Below are 23,521 nucleotides of genomic sequence, written 5' to 3'. Positions count from 1 at the left end.
TTTGGGCTGTACTACCAAACTAACATTTATCATGGTGATGAAAGACACAGACCAAGAGCCAGGAATCCATCAACAGATGACACCGCTGTTTCAACAAGAACAACTTCACTGAGTTCTGGTCTGGTGTACTTAACGTAACAAACTGTTGCAGGTCCGCTCCAGCCAAGCCACAGCTCTCTGTTCTTATCTGGACTGAGCAGGCGTAATATAAAGCCAGCGAAGCCACACATCCATCAGATAATATCTAGGTCACAGTTCTATCTGAGCAGCTGCTGCCTGAGATTGTCACCTGCGATTATAAACTGCCGAGCTGGGTCAGCGTTTCTCCTCCAATCCGAAACAAATCTGGAGCGCGCAGAAGGGTTGCTCCTTTGGTTATCCACGGTCCATGTGTTCTCCTAGGATTGGTGGGATTACGATTTTAGGGGACGGTAAACTGATCGCAGATATGAGTTGAGAGGTTATACTTTATACCTGCCCCAGGGATGGATCTGATGGGTCTGTGACTAGTGCACTCTTCTGGTTGTGAGAGGTACTGCAGGTCCGAATGGGGTCAGTCCCGCAACAAGATCGTGGTAACTATATTTCTAGGAATCTCTCCTCAGGACTTGGCTGGAATTGCAGGGGAGGTTCTAAAACATTTCAACTGCGAGGGCCATGCTGGGGCCTGTTGTACTGTTACGGGATCAGGTACATTAAATATTATTGTTGTCTTACAGTTCTCTTCACTGGGGGGCCATAAGAACTGCCGCCCATGTCAGTGTTTGTGTTGAAAGCCTGTTAAACCAGTGCATCTAGCAGTTAACCTAAAAGTGTTAATCTCTCTCCCTTTCAAGATCTTTTAGAGCAGAGAACAGTGACCAAGTAACAAGCTGAGACAGATATAATAATAGTAAACCTTGGAAATACCCCCTCCACTGAAATGACCGGTCTCAACTGGTTCGAGCTACTTTGTGAGTGCTGAGAACCACACACGAGAACAGCTGTTGGGTGCACCTAATTAGCGCTCCCTAGCTCAAGCAGACGCTAAAGCTAACTGGCAGAACACCTGGCCATGAAGGCTAAAGAAGCTAACAAACTGGCACAGTACCAAGATGGCAAATGTGGGACAAGTGGTCAGAAAGGCTTATATCATTTATGTGTTCGTCTGCTCTTTTGAAAAAGCCGAAGGCCTACCGAAAGTATGGTTTAGATTTTACAAACATAAACTCTGTGAAGAGATTAGTAGAGTCAACTTCTTTTTGTTATTAAAACCCTGTGGCAGTGCATAACTGAACTAAACAATCCAGTTTTTTTCAGACAATTATCTGATGGTCCTGGCTGTTTTTTCGTAATAAAGAATTATTATTTATTAAGAATTATTTTAAAAATCATATGTGCAGGGGGCTGGTTCAGTAAAAGATTTGGGGCTTATAGTTCTGTTCTTTAATGGATTTTCATTGCATTATGCAAATGATTCAAGGAATCCAATAACTAAAAGGTACGATACATAAGATATTTCCAGTAGAAAAATAACTTCTGTCCCCTATAACTGTTATACTCTCCCCCCCCCCCCTATAACTGTTGCATAAGCCACTGAGGCCCTCTGAGAGTTCACAACACAGACAGCTCAGTGCCCATAGAATGTCCACTTCACATTTTGGGAGGGCCCGTTACTTTCCAGACAATTAAGTTCCAGAAGTTCTGCTCTAACCAATCGCCTTTGGCAAAGCGGGCTTTCCTCCTTGGTTTATTTTTGTGAACCCACTGTCAATAAAACTCAGACTGGAGGAAAGAGCATAAATTCCGTCAAGAATTGGGGTGCTATTTCAAAAATATTGTCATATGATCTAGTGCAGCTTATATTTGATGATTTAAAAAAAATCATATTACCTTCTGCAGACTTAAGGGACTGTGCTGCATTCCCATTAAGTTTCATTTAGTGAGTTTTGCCTCCAATGCTAGCGAGCAATAGCACACCTGGTTTTCTGAGCTAATATAAACTGACAGAACACCTGGACACAGATGGGGGTACTGTCAGATTCCAATGCAAACACCTGTCAGTGTGGAGAGGTAAAGACAAGCCTAAGATGGAGCAGCTAGCTACAAATCACACTACAGCTCAAACCCTGAAGCAATCCCAAACAACAATATTTGTCTGTGGATTGTACTTTCTCCATACATCCATCCATCCCCTCCTGAAAGACCACAACATGGATAGCATTGACTTCATGTTAAATCTTTATTTATAATGACAACCACACCTAATGCCTAAGTCCACTCACTGACTACAATTTGTACAACTCTCTCAAGAACACAAACTTGAGGGAGACAAAAAATAAACATATGGTTTTCTTTTAAACTTTATTAAATAAACATAGGAAATTACTCCTTCTAGGCATTGCTTTGTCTTTCGAGGAACCCTGAACTTTAGTGTTGAATTTGAACGACACTTGAATGATGGTTAAAGGGGAATGGAGGTGTGTACATGTGGGGTCCACCTCCTTCCTAAGGGATCTCGAGGAATGCTTCACAGGATTACCCCAATAACCTGAGCACTTGCGGTGATTGGTTGGATGGCTGAATCATTGATTAATCCCGTTCTATCATTGGCTTATTCTTGGTCTCCGCTCCACAATGCTTACAAACAGTTGAGGAACACCAACCTCAGCAATAAACTCGAAACAAGACAACTATTGGTAGATTGCATCTCCAACCCTGATAAGTCCCCTCATTGGTTAGTTGCAAGGGTATAAACAAAGTTGGTTGATTGGTTCCAGTGGCCGGCGAGGAAAGTCTTGGCTAAAAGGCTGGAGCTTACGCTCATCACTGGCAAGTGATTGGTTGTTGGGTTGGTCGGTAGGCTGCTGTGATAGGTCGGCTGCTGTGGTCCGATTTGGTGAGTCGAAATGGCTCAGTGTAAAAGTTGCCCGAATGCACAGATCTGGGATCAGTTTACCCTCCCGAAAACCTCCATGAATCTATCAGGGACTAGACAACATGTAGATGAACTCAGATCTGTGTCTCGGGGCAACTAGAACATGGTCTGTTGTAAGTAGCCTAGCAGTTAACCTCGTGGGGGCTGGCTCACTTGCGGGGCTGGTGGATATGCTGGGTGAGGTGGTGGGAGGCGGGCAGCTTGGAGATGGAGGCCTGGGGCTTCTGGTGGGCCACCTGGGCAGCTGCTGGTGTGAAGTCCTTATCCCCCTGAAAACACACACACACACACACACACAGTGGACGCTTCAGGGTCTACTCAGTTGTGTATGTATCATGGGCTGGTGTTTCCTCTGATAGATAAATGTGCATGCACACCGTCCTTATTATCTTGGTTTCACATCCCTTTGAATGTCGACTCTCCCTGCCCTCCGATTCCCCGTCTTTTGTTGTTCCTTATTTACCTCTCCCCCCTCCCTCTCTCTCTCTCTCACTTTCTCTCTCACTCTCTCCTCCTCTCTCCTCTCACTCTCTCCTCTCACTCTCTCCTCCTCTCTCCTCCTCTCTCTCACTCTCTCCTCCTCTCTCCTCCTCTGTCTCACTCTCTCCTCTCTCTCACCCTCTCCTCCTCTCTCCTCCTCTGTCTCACTCTCTCCTCTCTCTCACCCTCTCTCCTCCTCTGTCTCACTCTCTCCTCTCTCTCACTCTCTCCTCCTCTCTCTCCTCCTCTCTCTCCTCCTCTCTCTCACTCTCTCCTCCTCTCTCTCCTCCTCTTTCTCCTCCTCTCTCTCACTCTCTCCTCCTCTCTCCTCCTCTGTCTCACTCTCTCCTCTCTCTCACCCTCTCCTCCTCTCTCTCACTCTCTACTCTCTCTCACTCCTCCTCTCTCTCACTGTCTCCTCTCTTTCTTTCCTCCTCCCCCCTCCCTGCCTCCCTTGACATAGTGGGTGTTGTTAGAGAAGAGGGGCCCGATTAGTTGAAACTGATGTGGATCCCAGCTTCATTGGCTGAGTCACCAAGCTTAACTCCTTAGGAACAGCCCACACAGCATTGTGCTTGCATGCGCGTACACACACACACACACGCAAATGACCATTGTTGTGTGAGACTATAGATAGCCTATAGTATGTCCTCTCTTGAACAAAATAATTGCTGGAAATGCTGTTGCGATTTGTAGTTATCCGACAGTGATTTGAAGATTGGGCCCCGTGTATACATTGAATTCATAAAGAGTTAGTATTCATATTTTCAGTTGGGAAGCCAGATGGAAATGTTATGTAACCACTATTTAAACCTCTGGATGGACATGGACACACACACACACACACACACACAGCGGATTAAGGTCAAATGAGGATGTGGTGAGTGCATGAGGTTCAGGGAGCAGTAAGAGGACTGTGTGTGTGTGTTGTGAGTTTGTGCGAGGGCAAGAGAGTCATTTGTAGGATAGCAGTTCGACAGACTGCTAATTCCTGAGTGGCATTTGGATCTGTTCTACCTCGATCATCAAGCTCCTTCCCCTCATGTAATTACCTTAGCTTAGCGGGGGGTCATGTGACCCCTCCCTCCAGGTCTCATGTGACCAGACAGCTACCCGACAGCGGAGCGCTAGCTCGCTGCCATCTGCACTAGCTCGGCTTCTGGAGAGCAGAGCCTGCCAACACTTGTACAACAATCACCGCATCCACAAGCCCAAGCCCTGCAGTGACCGAATACAGCACTCATACTCCTGTGGATTTCAACCCACTGGGACAAACCGTTTTCTGGCATTCAGCCTCATATCCAATCATACATCCCCCCCCCCCACCAAAGAAAATATTAATAAAAATGTAAAAAAAAAAAAAAAAAAACTATAATACAAAAAGATATCCTAATAATCAGAGCACTGTAATTGCCTCCCTGCCAGTTTTGGCGTGGGTGTGTGCTGGGTTGTTGAGCTGCTGCACTGGTGAGAGAAGGTGGGGGGGTAGATGAGGCTGTTCCAGGGCTGGGGGGGATGAGGGGCGCGGGCAGAGAACAGTTGGACGTGGGGATCCTGCCATGTTGCCGGCGTGCCGACAATCTCCCTCGCCTCAGACAGGACGGTGTGAGTGCGGCTCAAACACACAGCCAGGGGGCGCGCACCGGCCGCTCTGACCTGCTCAAGGACACCGCGGTCACCCTGCCACGCACGCGAGAGAGAGGGCGCGCAGCCAGATTCTTCCTGCTGGTCCCACCTCACTACGCTGCTTTGTTCGACTGCATCACCCCCGCCCCCCCTCCACACACACACACACACACACACACACACATCCCAGTAGACTCGGCTTTCCAGTTTTGGGTCGACGATGAATATATGTGGGTGTGTGTGGGGGGCGGAGGGAGGGAGTGAGGGGGGGGGGGGCGTTACCTTGGTGACCACTCCCGACACGACCACGGTGGTGGGCTTGGGTGGACTGCAAACGAAACACAGAGAGGGACACGTGATGAACACGGGGCTGCTGTAGTACACACACAGTTGATATCAAAATTACACTTGAAATACACACACACACACACACTTCAGGGTTATGTGTGCCTGTCTGAGCGTGTGTGCCTGTGTGCATATACCATGTGTGTGTGTGTGTGTGTGTGTGTGTGGCTTGGAGAGAGCAACACCCTCCTTGGCTTGACTCTGGGAGTTTGGACTTGCTGGCAGTGCCACCATGTCTCTGCACACAGGAAGAGCCCACAAGCCCTCAGGCCTGCCACCCTGCTAAATGACCCTCATTCATCCAGCTACTGCAGCCAGCCCTGGGGGGAGGAGGGGTGTGTGTGTGTGTGTGTGCGTGCGTGTGCGTGTGTGTGGTGGGGGGGCTGAAGGATGGATGGTGCAAGGAGTGATGGAAAAGAGAGAGTCGGGGAAGGGGGCCATGAAGAGAGAGGGGGGGGGGGGGGCATGTCTTCAGAGTGAGAGAATGGGGGTGGAGGGGGGGGTGAAATGGGGGAGGGGGTTTGGGCCTCAACCTCAGCGGAGGGTTGGGGAGGGGGGAAGGAGGAACAGTGCACAGGACGCCTGGGTGACCTTGTGAAGTGAAAGGCGCCTGCTATCTGATTGCAAAGGGCCGTTGCCGGGGCCGTGGACGGACAGCGCTCGACCCGACAACGCTGACACCGAGAGGCGGGCCCCCGACGTCCTCAGAGTGACCCTCCCCCAAAAAAACGCACGCATCACTTCCAACCCGCCACCCTCTACCGCCGATACACTTCCAACGGCGACGAGCCCGTTTTCAAGCAGAGAGCACATCTTTAGACAGGGAGAGCCAGACCCCTGATGGACAGACACTCCGTTTAATGAGCAGGCTAGCTCATCTAGGATTAGCAGCTTTCTACAGCTCAGCTCCAGCACTGCACTCCAGAGTCATGGAGAGTGCAGCACACACTAAGAGACGGAGAGGGAGAGAGGAGGAGATAGAGAGAGAGAGACAGAGAGAGAGGGGGGGGGAGGGAGAGAGACAGAGAGAGAGTACAGCACAAACTGAAAAGAGTTAGAGGAAGGGAGGCGGGGGGGAGCACAGTACAAACGGAGGCAGGGAGGAGAGGGGGAGAATGCAGAGATAGGAGATGGAGAGGATGAAGGGAGGAGAAGAGAGACATGACAGGCTTTAGTGGGAGTGATCGGCTGCAGTGTCAGGTGTGTCCTGCAGGGGGCTGTAGAGAGCCAACTAGACTTTGGTCTCTTCTCTTTCCAGTTATGTAGAGGGATAGAGGGGGATAGGGACATTGGTGAGGACGGGAGGGCTAATGGAAGACTCCTTGCACAGCCTTCTGGGTAGCGGGATTTACATAAGATGACTCTAAAATGTAAGCATGGACTTGAAGCAAGAAAAAGTGGCAACTTGGTGTTCGGCAGACCCCTTCAGGCTTACGGATCTGCATGAGGGCCAATTCCAGGGTATGACTGAACACAGCTACGCGCCGCTAACTCAGCATGTGGTTACCATGGCAACCCCCCACACCCCCCTCGTAATATGGTGTGTGTGTACGTGCACATGACTTGCCTTCATCCATTTTTTCCCTTGCATCACCTTTGTCTGTCCGTCTCACTTCTCCCTCTCCCTCTTCCCTTCCCTCCCTCTTTCTTTCTTTCGTTCACAGCTATCCCTCCAACTCTCCAGTCTGGATTGTGTGAGGCAGGTGCTCCCCTGACTACTACGCTCGACTGCTTGCTACAAATGTGCAATTTACCCAGCAGCCACCTGTTAGCTGTCTATCACCAGAGGGGGGGAAAAGAGAGAGAGAGAGAGAGAGAGAGAGAGAGAGAGAGAGAGAGAGAGAGAGAGAGAGAGAGAGAGAGAGAGAGAAATTAGAGAGTGAAGGGGGTGAGAGCGGAAAAAAAGAGGGAGAGATTTACTGATGCAATGACGTTCAACTTACTAAAAGTTTAGATTTATTTTAAAAACTGCCACTGAGCTATTTAACTCTCTAACACACACACACACGCGCAGACAGATCCAAGACACAACTCAAGCTTTTGGCATCAGAGTAGAATCCTACAGAATTTTAAGCAGGCACTTCCAAAGCCATCTCTCTCCTTTCTCCTCAGAGGGGACCCCCAAGCAGAATCGATGTGTGACTTCAGCCCAGAGCCACTCTAAACACAGGCAGTTAAATCCTGGCATGTTGCAGTTAAGGTTACGCCCCTGGCTGTCGGCCAAAGTCTCTATCCAAAAATATTTAATCGCAGAAAAAGTGTCTCTCTGACTTTATTATTTTGCCGTAGCATACGTGAAATTCATATTCAATAAACAAAAACTCCCTAAAGTTTTTGTCTATCACGATAGAAAATGTTCTTTGATTATGGGCTCACAAACAGCATAAAACATACTCCCGTAATAGATTCATATACAATGACATCAAAGGAAATAAAATATGCTGGACTTTGAACTACGTCTCTGCTTAAAAAAAAAAAAACACAGATCCCGTCAGCATTCCTGTCAGATGAATGAATTATGTCTAACTACTTTATACAGTAGTGGCTGTACAAGGTAGAAGCTGTGTGTTATCTGTCAGAACACACAAGCTGGTGTGAATCTGTCACCTGTGCAGATACAAGCCTTTCAAAACTTCTGAAGCATGCGGGCGCATGCGTGCATGTCTGAGTGTGTGCACATGTGTGTGATCTGCTCAAAAAAGCAAGACCAGTATGGCAACTTCCACTCTATGAAATTAAGGTCAACATTCGTGTTATGTAATGTTATATGGTATTTCCAAAGGTTAGTGTGGTCATGTGTGTGTGTGTGTGTGTGCGCATTACCTGCTGCTCTCAAATTCTTCATCATCCTTGTCCTTCTCGTGGGGTACTTCAGGAGGGGGAGCCGCCCCCTGATGTTTCTGGACTATTCTCATCCCCCCAGCCTTTACTGAGAAACACACAGTATAACGTCAGATTTCAACGCCACAACATAACATTTCAGGTGCTGCTTCTTTCAATACATCTTCCATTAGTACTTGGACACATGGAAATATTCATCGTTTGATGTTCAGGCTTATTAAACAGGCTGTAGGCCTACGTTATCAATGTGTCGCAACGCTGCGACACAGCTACTAGCCAGTCCATTAGATTAGAATTCTCGGGTTGTGTACACGTAGCTTAACGCGTTATCGGATTTCAAGACTTGACCCTGGGCCAATTATTGTTAAACCAGTGGCCTGAATATAATCTTTCCAATTATGTAGTATCGCACAGTAGTTCATACATGCAGCTGTATTTACAATGTTTCACACCTTAGGCTATGTGTATTAAAATGAGAAGCGCATATTTGCGAGCGCTATCGCATGCAACCACAACTGCTGAACACCTTAAAGACGTTACCTTACCCATGTCACTGACATTGTCTATAACAGTAAAAGTCGAAATGTGCGTAGGCTACATTTGTGAAACACCGTATTATGATTCATGGAAAAACGAGGCGTGCGTTTGTTGTGTAAAAAAAAAACAAAAAAAAAAAACAAAGCAACATCTATACCTGCAGGAAGATGACCGCCTTTGGTTTCGACCTTCTCTTTCGGCGGCGAGGACATGGCTAGTCTACAAATGTTTTCTAAATGCGTAAAAGCACAGTACTTTCTTTTCTGTGTCAAAATGTTGGGTAGACTTCAGTCGAGATCGTCAACGTGGCTTTTCCTGAACCATTGTTTGGCAACGGTGCGTGATGACGACAGGGAAAACCTAGAGCAAATAGGAACGCCAAGTGTAACTGACGTTGCTCGGTAGAGCTACGGATCGGGAATGGTATCATATGGAAAAAACTCACTTGGGGAATCATAGAGACCATTTCATACTTTGACTAAATGTGCACAGTGTCCGTTTTAGAAGGGGGGGGGGGCAGAAATCTCACACGCAATAGCTTTGTAATAGTGAAAATGTCTACTCTAGACTGTTACACCTAAATTCACATGTCAATAACTATGCCGTACCACCTACCGGCGCAGTTGGTGTTGTGACTGAAAAGTTAACCAGACTACCAAGTGGGCAGCACCGCTATTCTTAAATCAGACTAGCAGCAACTCCTGCTGCTGCTGTTTGATACTATTATTAGGCATGAGGAAGGAAAGAGAGCCCGGATCAGGTCCGCTGAAACAACCATATGGCCGTTACAATAGGCTTCACCCCGCACCGCACCTGTGTAAAAGGAAATAATACAAAATAACAAAAGTGGAGTGTGCGACATTTACATGTTTGTATGCACACGCCTTTATTATTCTTAATTCCTAAACCGCAGCCTTGGGCGTTGCCCAATAACACACCAGACCGACACAGATGAACGCCTGCCCAGATGATGCAACATGTAGGCTATGTAACACAATTAAGTAATGCAATTTAAATATAGCTGTTGTGTTACAGATTGGCCACAGTAATGAGTGATGAAGTTAATTGTCAGCTCAGTGGGTGTAATTACAGTGCTGAGCAGCTGTGTGGACAAATAACCCAGAACATTCACACCTCAACAGACAAGCCTTGTCCAAGGACCACATGGGCACACATACGCACGCATGCTTGCACGCACACACACACACACACACACACACACACACACACACACACACACACACACACACACACACACACCCCTGCACACCCACACACGCACCTCTGCACATACGCACACACACACACCATGTGACATTAATATATTTTGGCAGTTGTTAAGCCTTCCCATCACACGTACGGAGGAGTGTTTTTCTGTGTAAGGTGTTGACATCCAATCAAAAGGCCAGGAGGTCACCGAGGGGAAGGAGACTCGACCATGCGGTATGCGTTCATTCATGAACGCATACCAATGTTTCAATGCGTTGTAACCATCAAGATATAATTAATGGTTCCCTTTTAAGCACCAGAGTCGCATTGTTTGGCTTCGATGAGTGCATGCGTCCGTGTGTGTGTGTGTGTGTGTGCGTGTGTGCGTGTCCGTGTGTGTGTGTGTGTGTGTGTGTGCGCGTGTACAGATGTGACCACTAGAGGGAAGAATATAGCTTTGTTGAAAACCATTAAAATCCTCATCCTCCAATAGTCAGACAAACCCCATCAATAAAGCCACCCAAGCAATGACTGAAACTTTCGAGAAACCACGGAACATCGATAGTTGTCTCTGTGTTGTTCATAGCCAAACATTACCAGAAGAAGTGTCACTTTATCTCCCTCTCTCTTCCCTCTCTCCTGTCGCCCCCCTTTCTCTGTTTTTCTCCCCCCCCTCTCTCTCTCTCTCTCTCTCTCTCTCTCTCTCTCTCTCTCTCTCTCTCTCTCTCTCTCTCTCTCTCTCCCACTCTCTCCCCTCACTCCCGCCCTTTCTCTTTCTCCCCCCCTTTTTCTATCTCTCCCCTCCCCCCTCCCCCCCCCCTCTCTCTCTCTCTCTCTCTCTCTCTGTGTTTCTCTGTGGTCTGGCTGGTGGAGCTGGAGAGCTCTCTCTCTCTGCTGATTGCTGTTGAGGCATGGAAGGTCACACAAGTGAATTTATATAAGATGGTAAAAACAAGCACAGGTGAAGCCCTCTTCAAAAGTAAACGATCTGAATAACTGCCTGTGGCTGCTATGAGGGTTACTGATGTGTGCGCGTGTGTGTGTACGCGTGCAAGTTTGTGCCCGTGTGCGGTGTGTGCACATGTGTGAGTTGTGTGTGTGGGGCTTGTACGCGCGTGTGTGTGTGTGGTGTGTGTACCCGTGAGTGTGTGTGTGTGTTTGTGTGCCTGTGTGCCTCTGAGACGACTCCTCACTGTGACGGTTTACAGAGAGACAGAATGAGGACGTCACAGGTGAGTGAGTCGGCTGAATCTGACAGGTGCACACACACACACACACACACACGCACGCACGCCTGCTCGCACACACACACATCTCTCTGGAGAGCCAGCTGAGGCCTCTGTAACATTGCAACCACCGATGAATAACCAACAGAGAGACCTGTTCCCCCCTTACAGTTCACTGTGAGGGGATTTCACCTGACAGGAGCCCTTATGGTGTGAGTGTGAGTGAGTGAATGAATGTGTGTGAGAGGTTGGGAGAGTATGTGTTTGGGGGAGGCTGTGTGAGCGTGCGTGTGAGATGGTGTGTGTGTGTGTGCGTGAGTGTGTTTTGTGGAAGAGGGGCCTAGGGCTGTGTGATGGAGGGGGAATCCACCAGAGGAGGAGAAAGAGGCAGGTGAGAGGTTTGGGAACAGGGTCGACAATCGAAAAGAAAAGGAGCAACTCTGCAGCTCTGTACTTCATTCCATCGCTCTCTGCTCCTCACTGCTGTTGCTTTTAGACTTAGAACCAGACCCAACACCACAACAGAAACCCCTATAATACAGCTATTGTACAATGCATACAAAAAGAAGAAAACAGTGTTTGACAGTGTTCTTTCCCTGACAGGTTAGGAGAACAGCAGGCGTATTGGTCAGTGTTCCTGCTGTCCCACGATAGCAGGCTGTACAATGGCGCTTCTACGTGGAGATGTGGAGCGTCATTTATCAGTCCAGCTCCTCTCTGCTGGGCGTCAAGCACAAATTAAAACCTTGGGCTTTTCCAGCGCAGCCTCTAAATGAATCACCACATGCCACCAGGGATCGCTTCCTCCCACCCCACCCCCCTCTCTCTCTCTTTCTCAGTTCTCTCTCTGCCTCTCTCTCTCAGTTCTCTCTCTCTCTGTCTCTCTTTCTCTCTCCCCTCTCTCAGTTCTCTCTCTCTCTGTCTCTCTTTCTCTCTCCCTCTCTCTCTCAGCTCTCTCTCTCTCTGTCTCTCTCTCTCTCTCCCCTCTCTCAGTTCTCTGTCCACATCATCCCTCTCTGTACCGCTCGCTGTGTTTAAGTCATGTCTCTCGATCTTCCTTCTCCCCCTCTATCTCTGCCCTGTCCCTCATTTACTTGTGCGTTCCATATTATAGATAGGCCATGTCTGTAACCTTCTCCTCTCTCCATCCGTCACCATCCTTCCTCTTTTCACATCCCTCGCTCCCAGGGTGCATCTGTTCCGTTGGGCGGAGTGTCAGGGGGTGTCGACAGCTCTGTGAAAGTTCACCTTTGTTTCTTTGTTGAAAATTGATTTTGGGCCTAACCCTCCAGAGTGTTTTCACAGCCTCCACACACAGATACACACACAAACACACACACACACACACACACACACACAGGCAGGGAGGTCTACACACAATCCCTAACACATCCACACCCACACGCTCCTTCATACATCCACACGCAGACACAAACACAGACACACACAGCCTAATTCATCCACACACACACACAAACACACACACAGCCTAATACATCCACACACACACACACACACACACACACAAACTTCCACACACATACTTCCACACTCACTCCCTAATACATCTACACACACACACATACTACCTCATACAGACACACACACACACACACATTACCTCATACATTCACACAGACACACACACACAAACTTCCACACACATACTCACACACTCACTCCCTAATACATCTACACACACACACATACTACCTCATACAGACACACACACACACACACATTACTTCATACATTCACACAGACACACACATACACAGCCTTTAAGGGCTAAAGGAAGGCTGCTACGGATGGGTGGGCAGACAGGGAGAGGGAGAGAGAAAGAGAGAGACAAAGAGAAGGAGGAGAGAGAAACAAAAGTATAGAGGGGAGGAGGGAGAGATAGAGAGAGAGGAGTAAGAGGTGGAGACAGTGAGTGAGATAGAGAAGAAACAGAGAGAGAGGAGGCGACAGAGAGAAAGATCATTGAGAGAAAGCCAGTTGGGAGAAAGAGAGAGGGAGAGAGAGAGAGAGGTGCCAGCTTACCAAGCCGACCAGCCTACCAAGGCCTGCCAGCCGTGCCACGTTCCAACCAGCGGAGGAGGAGTCTGTGTGGTGAAAGTGAACTGCTATTTCCATGCCACATTAGGCCACCTCGGCCGCCCCCCTCTCCCCGATGGGAAGCCTCTTACTGTGAGGTCTAATAATCATTCAGATGGAGCCGTTACAGAACAGTGCATTACACACCGGGGTGACAGAGCCAAGGTGGGCCCCGGCCAAATGAGTTCCAGGGGATTGTTAAAACGCCAGGACTATCTCCCAGTCACTTAAAAGGTATTTTAGTTGAGGTCTGAATGGCTGTCTTGATGAAAAGCTTTCAGCTCGACTTGCCTGGGGCAGGGAGGTGTCCCAATGAGGCAAAGATTTGTGCAAGGAGAATGGAAACACATCGTTCTCACCTTTCAGTTGATGGAAATGGGTTTGGGGGGGCTGGAGGGAGAGGGGGGGGGGTTTGGAGGGATGGGTTGGAGGGAGGGGGGGGGGGGCCTTGGAAGGAGGGGGGAGGGGGGGGGGCGTTGGAGGGAGAGGGGGGGGGGGGGGTCGGAGACACGTCGATAAAAAAATCCACGATTAGGCTACCCGGAGGAATATTTCAAATAATATTCCAAAACTCTGAACACACACATACAAATCGCCGGGCATCCAGATTCACCCAGACTGGTCGTCTATTACCTCTGCACTGACACTTCCATCAGCTGTCCATATATAACCTGAACAGGTTCCACATCTCCAGGTGAACCAGTGACAAGCCTCTGTGCGATGTCAGGACATCAGACGTCAGGGGCCTCTTTGGGGAGCAGAGAGGGAAGGCATTAGATATTCATAGCTTCATCGCCCAGACGTGTGGCTGCATGTCTGTCGGACCCTCGACCACTCCTACACCAGATTGCACGCGATCGAGAAGCAGATGCTTATCGTGATGTGGCCTGTCGCCCGTCAGCGGCCGGAACACGGTTGGCGCACGCGCCGTCTGGGGCTTTTCACCTGACGGGACTGACGTGCCGTCGACGGCATCGACGTTTACGGGACGGAGAAGAGCAGTGGTTGTCACGTACAAGACGGGTCGTCGCGTCACCAGGCATCGAGAAAACAAAGGCTGTCTCATGATTGTTGGCGAGCGGGGAGGATTGAAGGGCACAGGACAAGGGTGTTGATTGTAAAGTCTCTTTATTTTTCCTGGTGTTTCCCTGTCTCTTCTCAGCACGGTCTAAGAAGCATGTATACACAAAAACACACAAGTCAACTCACACCAGGATCTCCACACACTGCTGTTTGGGCTACCCCATCTTCCTCGTTCTTCTCTAGGATCAGTCCTGTGAAGAGAATCTGGATGTACAGGTCTTTTGTTTCGTTTTTTCTCTCTTAAAACGTTGTTGCTTTTAGTGACACCGACAGCTGCACATAAAAATGATATATATTTATATTCATATATATAGATTTATCATTCTCTATCAACATTTCAGCCTTGCGATTTTAACCTTGGGCTGTCTGTGTGGTAAAATCGGACAAACTGTCGGTAGGAACGGCCTCTTTTTTCCAACACTGATTGAAACACGGACAGGCGTCGCACACGCACACAGGCACGCGGGGACGCACACTCACAAATACACGCATGCATGCATGACCACGTGCGCAACACGGGCGCGCACGCCAAGACACGCGCGCCCAGGTGCACACACACACACACACACACACTCGGCTAAACATAAAGAGGCAAAGTCTGTACATTGGGTGGCGGGGGCGGGGGGGGTGAGGGCGGGGGGGGGGACATGTGCCTCCCCCGATGTTATCCTCTGCTATGGGTTCAGCTTTATCCAATCACAACACGTTCAGGAAAAATAAAAACTCGAGCACGAAAGGCAGAGCAGATGATGAGGTCATTGTCTGTGATCTCCAACCCTTTAATCCCAATCACTTCCTGGGGAAATGGGTTTGGAGGTGGGGAAGTTTGGCACAACGTCAGCTCTCACCCTAAAAGTACAGTTTAACCTCTGTCCGACGGTAGCTTTTGTACATTTCCTTTTTTTTTATGGACATATGGGTGAACAAAACTGTGTAATTTCTTAGCGTTCAAACACTGGACAAGTGTAGCCTTCTGAAGAGGTTGGTTTGTCATATATACATCTAATTGTTAAGGCAGTGAAAAAACACTTTGTCGCCGAGGGGAACGAGGATGGCCTGTGTTTGGTAGTGGTCAGCTTCCTCTGTCTAAGATTCACACAAACAAAATCACATACTCATATAGAGAGAAGACGACACTACTCTAGCCCCTGTTAGCCCCTGTTATCTATCAGGAAAGTGGGATATTAGTCATCGACGTTGAGTGTACCTTTTCCAAAGTGAGTTGTTGTTTATCGGTGTATCTTCTGTCAAGGTCAAACATTTTGCAAAGTCACAATGAGGACCCAAGCAACAGGTGTGTAATATACACAATATCACCGGGAGTGAAGAGCAAATGATCATGACTCGGTAGAAACTTGTACAGGGAGGAAGTATGACTTGGGAGAACACAACATCACGTGGGTCACATGAGTTGAGGACCAGAAGTATCTAGCATCTTTCTCTCTCGGCGGGCAGTCCGCGGGAATGAGGCTAGGAGACGAGGCTGTGGGTCGATGTGGAGGCAGCCTTCTGGTGTGTATACCTTCACTCCAGCTCTTGTAATGGCCGAGCTCTCGCACGCCCTCATTTGCTCTCGCGCTCTCATTCTCACTCTCTCTATTTCTCGCGCTCTCTCTATTTGACTTTCTCCCTCTTTTTTTCTCAGTCTCTCTTTTTTTCTCTGCCATTCTTTCTCTCTCTCTCTCTCTCTCTCTCTCTCTCTCTCTCTCTCTCTCTCTCACTCTCTCTCTCTCTCTAGCTCTCTCTCTCTCTAGCTCTCTCTCTCTTTTCTTTGTTCGCTTTTCATAGTTGACCGCTTGACTTGCCGAGGAAACCTTCAGTGCCTCTTCACACCTCCCCGGCTGCCATCTCTGTTATCCTCTGCTCCTCTCCTTGTCACCATTGTGATAACGAGATCTCTCCCTCCTCGAATTCATTGGCTTTCCTCCACCATGCAGGCTTCCCTTTGTCCATCTCTCTAGGTTTCTGGGTGCCTATCTTGCCTTCAGGTGACACCAACCGCACACACGTACACACTCACACACACACACACACACACGTACACACACAGAGATACACACACGTCCCGATGAACGAGCTCTAAACAAACCAAATGTCGGAAAAGCTAAATGTTTTCGTGGTATGCATGCACATGCACATCCTGTCTGTCTGTCTCTCTCCCCCACCCTCCGTCCGCCACTCCCCCCGCCCACACCACTCCCCTCACGACCCCCCCCCCCCCCCACCTGTCAAAGATGCCACCTACAAACCACACGCCCGCAGACATAAGCAAACACACACGTCCACGCACACGCACGCACACGCGCTCCCCGGTCTAAACCCAGGAGTCGGGGGAGGCTGGGTAGTGACTGGTCTCGTAGTTCAGTTCGCTGTAGGGCCGCGAGGCTGAGTAGAAGTCCACGTAGTTGCCGGTGGACTTGAGGCCCAGGTGCATGCGGAGGTCGGTGGCCGCAGAAGGGGGCCCCCCGGCGGGGTGAGGTTGGGGCGGGGGCTGGGGCGGGGGCTGCTGGGGCGGCGGCTGCTGGGGCTCGTAGAAGGCCTCCTCGAAGCTGCGGCTCTGGCTGTGGGGCGGGGCCTGGGGCGGCGGCTGCTGCTGCTGCTGCTGCTGGAAGGAGGAGGAGGAGTCGTAGTCCTTCAGAGGGGGGCTGTCCTGGAGGCTGGAGGGGGCGGGGGGCTGGGCGATGGGAACCTGGGCAGGGGGGGTAGAGGGAGGGAAGAGAGGAGTGGGGGGAGAGCCGGAGAGGAGCGGGAGGAGGGAGGGATAGGAACGTGAGGGAAAGAGAGAGAGACCGGGAGGAGAGGGGAAAAAAATCAGGGGAAATGGAAATAGACGTAGGGAGGGAGGGAGGGAGGGACATTGATAGGTAGAGGGGTTTCAAGGGAATCGAGCAGGAGTAGCTGGCCTTCTGTTTTACATGCAATTTCTTCTCTGACATAATATGTGTGTGTGTGTGTGTGTGTGTGTGTGTGCATTTGTCTGTGTATGTGTGTGACTGACACAACATGACAACATGCAGGTGTGCATGTGTGTGTGTTTGTGTTTCTGTGTGTGTGGTAAGCTTTTGAACAACACACACTAAACTTCCATCCTACTTCTCGATCTTCTCTCCCTATCTTCTCTCTGACTTGCCTATGCTTCAGATAACGTGTTATCAAAAGGGTTTCGGAACAGAGAGACTAGAGAGACAATTCTCCATGCTTTAATAGTCTTTACTCCAGTCCAAAGTTGTAATTTCACACTAGCATTTAATTGGTTCAATTAAATCAGGGCTGATAAGATGAGATTAGGTTTTTAATTGGGCAAGGGCGGGTTTTTTTGGTTGCCATGGTTTCACAGTCTTCTAATAAGGGGGTGGAGCTGTGTCAGTGATGTCGCTGAATAAATACATGCTCCCTTATCAGAGTTTCCCATAGCAACCCTAGCAACTACAGCCATGACAACAAGAGTGGCTTGACACCACCCCTGACAAGCAATTGGTCACGGATGTGTGTGTGTGTGGGGGAGTGTGTTTGTGTTTCTCACCTGGTTGTGTTTAAGATCGTCACTAGCAGTCACATAAGAGTTCCTGAACAATGTAGATGTTCCACAGGAGACTGGAACTGAGGAAGAGAGAGGGGAAGAGGGAGGAAGAGGAAAGAGAGGAATGAGAAAAATCAATAGAGATGGATTGACAGACAGACAGACAGACAGACAGACCGACAGACAGCAGGAGCCGGGTTACACCACCCTAGCCATTAGAAAACCTACTTCCTCACATTGATGTTGGAACTCGGGCCAAAACAAAAAGAACAAAAAACCAGACAGAGAGAGAAATAATGAATAAAAGAGAGAGGAGGGACATTAGGCCAGAGAGTTAGATGGAGAGAGGGAAAGAAAGAAAGAAAGAAAGGAATTAAGAAAGAAAGCCAGTTGGCAGCCAGTCAGTCAAGTAAGACATGACGAGGGAACCTGATCATGAACGTCAGCAACTCTGGTGAAAACAACATCAGCAATTTAGTATAAAAACAACTAATTAGTGTGTGTCTGAAAACTGGCAGTTCTGGATCTCGACTAATGAGGACCAGGAGCTAGGACAGACATGATAATACCAGAGATGGAAGAGAGCAAGAGGGAAAAGGAGAGAGAGAGAGACAGAGAGACAGAGAGAGACAGAGAGAGACAGGCAGGGAAAGAGAGGCAGGGAGGGAGGGAGAGACAGAGATAGAGAGAGGCAGGGAAAGAGACAGAGGCGGAGAGGGGGAGAGAGAGAGAGGGAGAGGGAGAGAGAGAGAGAGAGAGAGAGAGAGAGGGGGGGGGATAGAGAGACAGAGAGAGAGAGAGAGAGAGAAGGGGGGGGAAGAAAGAGGAATGACAAGAGTGTGAAGAATAAAGACAGATGGAGAGAAAAAAAAGATGGTAATCATGTTGAGGGTGTGTGAGAGAGACAGAGAGAGAGAGACAGAGAGAGAGAACAGAGGGAAGAGGAGATAATCCTCTCTTTCGCAAGCCCACAAATGCCACGCACGCGCGCGCGCACCTCCCATGGCGTCTTTTCGGGACACGTGTTCGCCTTTGTTGCCATGGAAACCGGCGTTGGTTGCCGTGGAGTCGTAGTCCGTCTTACGTTCCTTCAGACTCATCATCTCCCTGGGAGAGGCTGGGGCGCTCGCTGCAAACACACACACGCACACCCACACACACACACACACACACAGACACAGACACACACATACACATCAGCTGGCGTGCAGAGGGAGGATGGATCTGTGTGACGCAGCAGGTGTGGGTGGTGAGTCATTACTCTTCATTAGGTGTGTTTAATGTGCGGGCATGAAGGCAGACTCATACAGGTCACAGGGTGTCTGATTCCCCCTGAAAATGCCAGCTTACACACTCACACACACACACACCGACACGCAGACACACACTCACGCAGGCACACACGCGTGCCCTCCCTCGCACGCTCGCACGCACTCGCGCACAAACACACACACACACGCACATTGTAATCCCTCTATACCCCAGTGAAAATGCTTACTCGCACACTCTTACCAACTGCTTACTTTACACATTATCGTACAAACTGTCTACCTGTACATTACAGACTGCTTACCTCCACAGTCCACAGAGACATGGACCATGTGTACCCTTCACTACACAGGACACTCTATAAATAACCTTAGAGGACAGAAGGGGGGAGGAGAGGAGGAGAGAAGAGGAGGAGAGGAGGAGAGAGGAGGAGAGGACAGGAGGAGCGGACAGCATCGAGGACAGATAGAAAGAACCGGATGGGGTTCTGTTGCCTCTGGGCTGAGTTCCACCGGCAGCTTCATGCTGAGCCAACAGCAACATGACAACAGTCTCTCAAAAGGATCACAGCCAAACGTCACCTGTTCCATCCTGTTACCCCCCGGGTAGACCGGGGGGCCTGTCACCATTATAGTCACCGTGGAGACAAGGCCTGAACACTATCACAGCTGGGGCGGGGCTCTCTTGGCATCTGTGTGTGTGTGTGAGTGTGTTGGCCTTTGACTCTTCTTGGGACATGTCAAATCAAATCAAATCAAATGTATTTGTATAGCCCTTTTTACACGCAAGCATGTCACAGAGGGCTTCACATACGCCCATAGAACTGCCCCTCAACCAACCTAAACCCTCAAGGAAGACAAGGAAAAACTCCCAGAAAAACTCTCAACGGGAGAAAAAATGGAAGAAACCTTGGGAGGAGCAATTCAGAGAGGGATCCCCTCCTCCAGAGACGGTTGGTAAGAGAGAGGAGCAGAACACAAGCTAAACATAGTCATACAATGTCAATGGGTTTTGAAACACCAAAAATCCATTGTTCGGCTTCATAGACGTTGGATGGGACCTGGGAACTCGCTGTTGGCCATCATGGAGACTGGTTTCCGGTTGACATGTCTCATTTCGGACAGTCGAGAAGGCTGTGTGAACTGGGGATGTGGTGCTCACTCGACTCCCTCCCTCCCTCCGTCCTTCCCCTCCCTCTCACCTTATCCCTCCTTACTCATCTATTCCCATGGTCTCTCTGTCTCTCTACTTGTGTGCCCTATATTCTCGGTCTCCTTATCCTCTCTCTCTCCCCCTCTCTCTCTCTCTCTCTCTCTCTGTCCCTCTCTCTCTCTCTCTCTCTCTCTTTTCTCTCCCTCCATGCCTCTCCCTCCTCTTACATTTCTTTGATGCATCTCAAAGGAAACAAAAACCCACTCCGAAACATGCTGAACGGATATACCATGTGTGTGTATGCTGTGTGTGTGTGTGCTGTGTGTGTGAGGAGACCTGCAGTAGATGTGAGCAGGAGAGACAGCAGGGAGGAGAAAGGGGGGAGGGGGGGAGGTGTAGAAGGATATTTACCAAGAGGACAGGAGGGGAACTGAGGGAGAAAGGGGAGGCAAGAGAGAAGGGAGGGAGGAAGAAACACAGAGGGGAAAAGGAGAGGAAGGGGGAAAGAGAGCGTGACGGAAGAGAGGAGGAAATAGAGAGAAAGGAGGGTCGAGGAGGATAGAGAGAGAGAGAGAGAGAGAGAGAGAGAGAGAGAGAGAGAGAGAGAGAGAGAGAGAGAGAGAGAGAGAGAGAGAGGGAGGTAGATAGAGAGGTGGTGGGAGGAGGAAGAGCGGAGGGGGGGAGGGAAAGGGAGGGGAGAGGTAAATCCCTCTTATTAGTCCCATCAGAGCGTTCCATGAACCATCGTCAGCTGTAAGCTCCTCTTCTCAATGTCAGCCAAAGTCAAACATTCAGTCTATCCTCCCTCTTTTAAATCCCTCCCCCCTTCGCACTCTCTCTGCCCGCTCCTCCTCCTCGTCTACAGAGGAGACGAGGCGCACACGCACGCACACAACCCACACCTCGCACACACCTCGCACTCACACGCAACGCCATAATCACACATGACCCCCCCCCCCCACCACCCCCACATCTCCCCCACCCCGGGCCCCGACCCGTTCACACATGCACACACAAACACACCCAAAGACACACTCTCACACTCTCTCACACACACCATTAACGCCAGCAGCTGACTGGGCTTGTTAAAGTATCCTCTAAGCCAAGGGGAGGAAAAGCACTTTTCTGCCTCATCAGTGTGCTAAGCCCACTGTGGAGAAAGCACTGCCACAGGGTTGCTAGCGCAGAGGCTAACGGCTAACTCTAATAGCGCTGAGCCCAGTGTGAAGGCCAATAGGCTGGTTAGCGCTGGTGCTAAGAGCTATAGCTAACTGGTCCACTCCTATGTGGTTCAGTGGCTTGGTTAAGTGAGAACTTCAGTCAGCGGTGAGGGTGGTTTCTTGGTGAGGTGATGGAGAGGACACATCCGTGTGTGTTTGCGTGTGTTTGTGAATGTGTGTCAATGACGAGATTTTCTCAAATGTACACACGGACACTATCTGAGTATAAGAGTGTTGGTGTGTGGGCTGTGACTGGAAAGTGGTTACTGGAGCGGCTCACTGGGGTGAGGTGCATACGAGGAGGAGTGTGTGTGTGTGTGTGAGAGAGTGTGTGTGTGGGAGAGAGAGTGTCTGTGTGAGAGAGAAAGAGAGTGTGTGTGCGAGAGACACTTTTGTGTGTGAGAGAGAGTGCGTGTGTGTCTGTGAGAGAGGGTGTGTGCGCGTGCGCGCGTGTGTTTGAGTGTGTGTGCAAGACTCACCGGAGCGGTTGTTGGGTGAGGTGCGTACGGGGGAGACGGAGGGCGTGCGGGAGGAGGAGTACGGCCGCTGTCTGTCCCGCTCTATCGTGGAGGCGGAGCCCACAAAGTGGTACTGAGAGTAGCCGTCCTGGGGAACGACAACACAACAGACAGCATCAACAACAGCGCCAAGGCCGTCGGACAAACGGCAACAAACGCGGAGCAGTTTTTTGGGGGGTTCTTAGCGGTGAAATCCCGGCCTGTTGACACACAGCAGCCTGTTGGTTTGAAGACGCACGAGAACACGCACAGACACTGTCGCTCCTCTGCCCCGGGGGGTTGCCTCTCAATCCTGCAACGCTCGAGGTGGAGTGAACGTTGACTGTCGGGGACTCGGCGCAGCACAACAGGTCAAAGACATCTTACTTTCCCTCTCTCCTTCCCTCCTCCTTCCTTCACTCACTCCCTAGACCCCTCCCTTCCTTCGTCCATTCCTCCACTCTCTTCTGTCTCTTTCCTCTTGCGATTTTCCCCTGAGCAGCCTTGTCGAACTCTGTGCTTCTCGCTCTGTCTCTCTCTTTCTTTCTTCTCTTTCTCCCTTTTAAAGAGAAAGTCAGGTTGCCAGGCAACCGTTGTGCTCCTAACTCCATAGGACAGGTATTTGAAGGTCGTGAGAGACTGCAAGTTAAGAGGACGCTAAAGTGTGTGTGTGTGTGTGTGTGAATGATTGTATGTGTTTGTAGGTGTGTGCGCGTGTGTGTAGGTGTGCGGTCCCTACCAGCGCTCCCTGGAATGAGTGATGTCAGAGGATGTGCGCTCGTGCGAGAAGGCGTGGATGCGAGGGGCTGGTGTTTGCGAGGGCGGGTTTTCGCGTGTTTGAGAGTGCATGCGTGTGGACGTTTGTGTGTGTGTGTGAAGTGTGGACGCTTGTCCGTGTGTGTGTGTGTGTGTGTGCGCGCGAGAGACGATTACGGCGAGACACTGCAAAGGTTACGCGTCATTGGCCAGTCTCCGCAGGCTTGACTGGAAGCAACTTCTGTCGACGCTCTCCTCTCGCTCCATTTTACGCTTTTTAACATTCAGGTTTTCACGTCCAAATCCCCTCACGTTGGCACAGGGGGAGAAAGAAGAGAGAGGGGAAAAGGAGAGAGAGAAAAGACAGAAAAAGAGAGAGAGAAAGAGACAGAGCGAGCGAAAGGAGGAGGAGAGAAGCCACTCCCCAGCTCTCTAAAACACGTCTGGCTCACTTCAAAGAGAGACCGGCGAGAGTTTTACAGACAGTGACGGTGTTTGATGGTGAGACATATTCCAGCATTCATCCTCTTAGACGACTTACAGTCTTAGAACTCTGGGAACAAGCGGGGGATTTAATACAATAAAGGATGGTAATTTCAGCTCCTTGGGATCTCTTAATATCATTTGAAGGTTCAATAACAAACGTGAAGGAGGCTTCGGCAGGGATTCAGGGTGGAAAGTTAGGGTGGGGAACATGGTGGTAACATACTATGGTAGCTTGTTTCTGCAGGGTAGGCACAGTCATC

General features: G+C 49.8%; 2 protein-coding genes across 2 annotated transcripts in view; both read right to left on the bottom strand.

Moving 5' to 3' along the window:
* Positions 1–2,202: 2,202 nt before the first annotated feature.
* On the bottom strand, positions 2,203–9,088 carry dap (death-associated protein). The gene is made up of 4 exons (XM_084703808.1): positions 8,904–9,088; positions 8,192–8,297; positions 5,306–5,351; positions 2,203–3,186 (listed from the first exon to the last, which is right to left on the bottom strand). Exons 1-4 carry the CDS (start codon positions 8,956–8,958, stop codon positions 3,067–3,069), a joined length of 327 nt encoding a protein of 108 aa, XP_084559934.1. The 5' UTR covers positions 8,959–9,088; the 3' UTR covers positions 2,203–3,066.
* Positions 9,089–16,603: 7,515 nt separating this feature from the next.
* LOC146275196 (catenin delta-2-like) overlaps positions 16,604–23,521 on the bottom strand; it is a 141,576-nt gene continuing 134,658 nt past the window's right edge. Inside the window, exons 22-25 of the mRNA XM_084702970.1 lie at positions 22,002–22,128; positions 18,879–19,010; positions 17,885–17,961; positions 16,604–17,050 (exon numbers count right to left, since the gene is read on the bottom strand). Of these exons, the coding sequence (XP_084559096.1) occupies positions 16,676–17,050; positions 17,885–17,961; positions 18,879–19,010; positions 22,002–22,128 (711 nt within the window). The 3' untranslated portion in view covers positions 16,604–16,675. The remainder of the gene's footprint in view (positions 17,051–17,884; positions 17,962–18,878; positions 19,011–22,001; positions 22,129–23,521) is intronic.

This window comes from Hypomesus nipponensis, chromosome 8 (genome assembly GCF_054491055.1).
Source record: "Hypomesus nipponensis isolate SF chromosome 8, ASM5449105v1, whole genome shotgun sequence".
In the NCBI taxonomy this organism is placed as follows: Eukaryota; Metazoa; Chordata; class Actinopteri; order Osmeriformes; family Osmeridae; genus Hypomesus; species Hypomesus nipponensis.
This window is presented reverse-complemented; position numbering and strand designations above follow the sequence as displayed.

What these genes read in the sequence shown, in the direction of transcription:
- dap (XM_084703808.1), bottom strand. Translation starts at nt 8,958, where the DNA reads ATGTCCTCGCCGCCGAAAGAGAAGGTCGAAACCAAAGGCGGTCATCTT. An exon ending in AGGCGGTCATCTTCCTGCAG is followed by an intron (nt 8,298 to 8,903) that starts GTATAGATGTTG and finishes TGTGTTTCTCAG; the next exon opens with TAAAGGCTGGGGGGATGAGA. An exon ending in TGTCGGGAGTGGTCACCAAG is followed by an intron (nt 3,187 to 5,305) that starts GTAACGCCCCCC and finishes GTGTGTTTTCAG; the next exon opens with GGGGATAAGGACTTCACACC.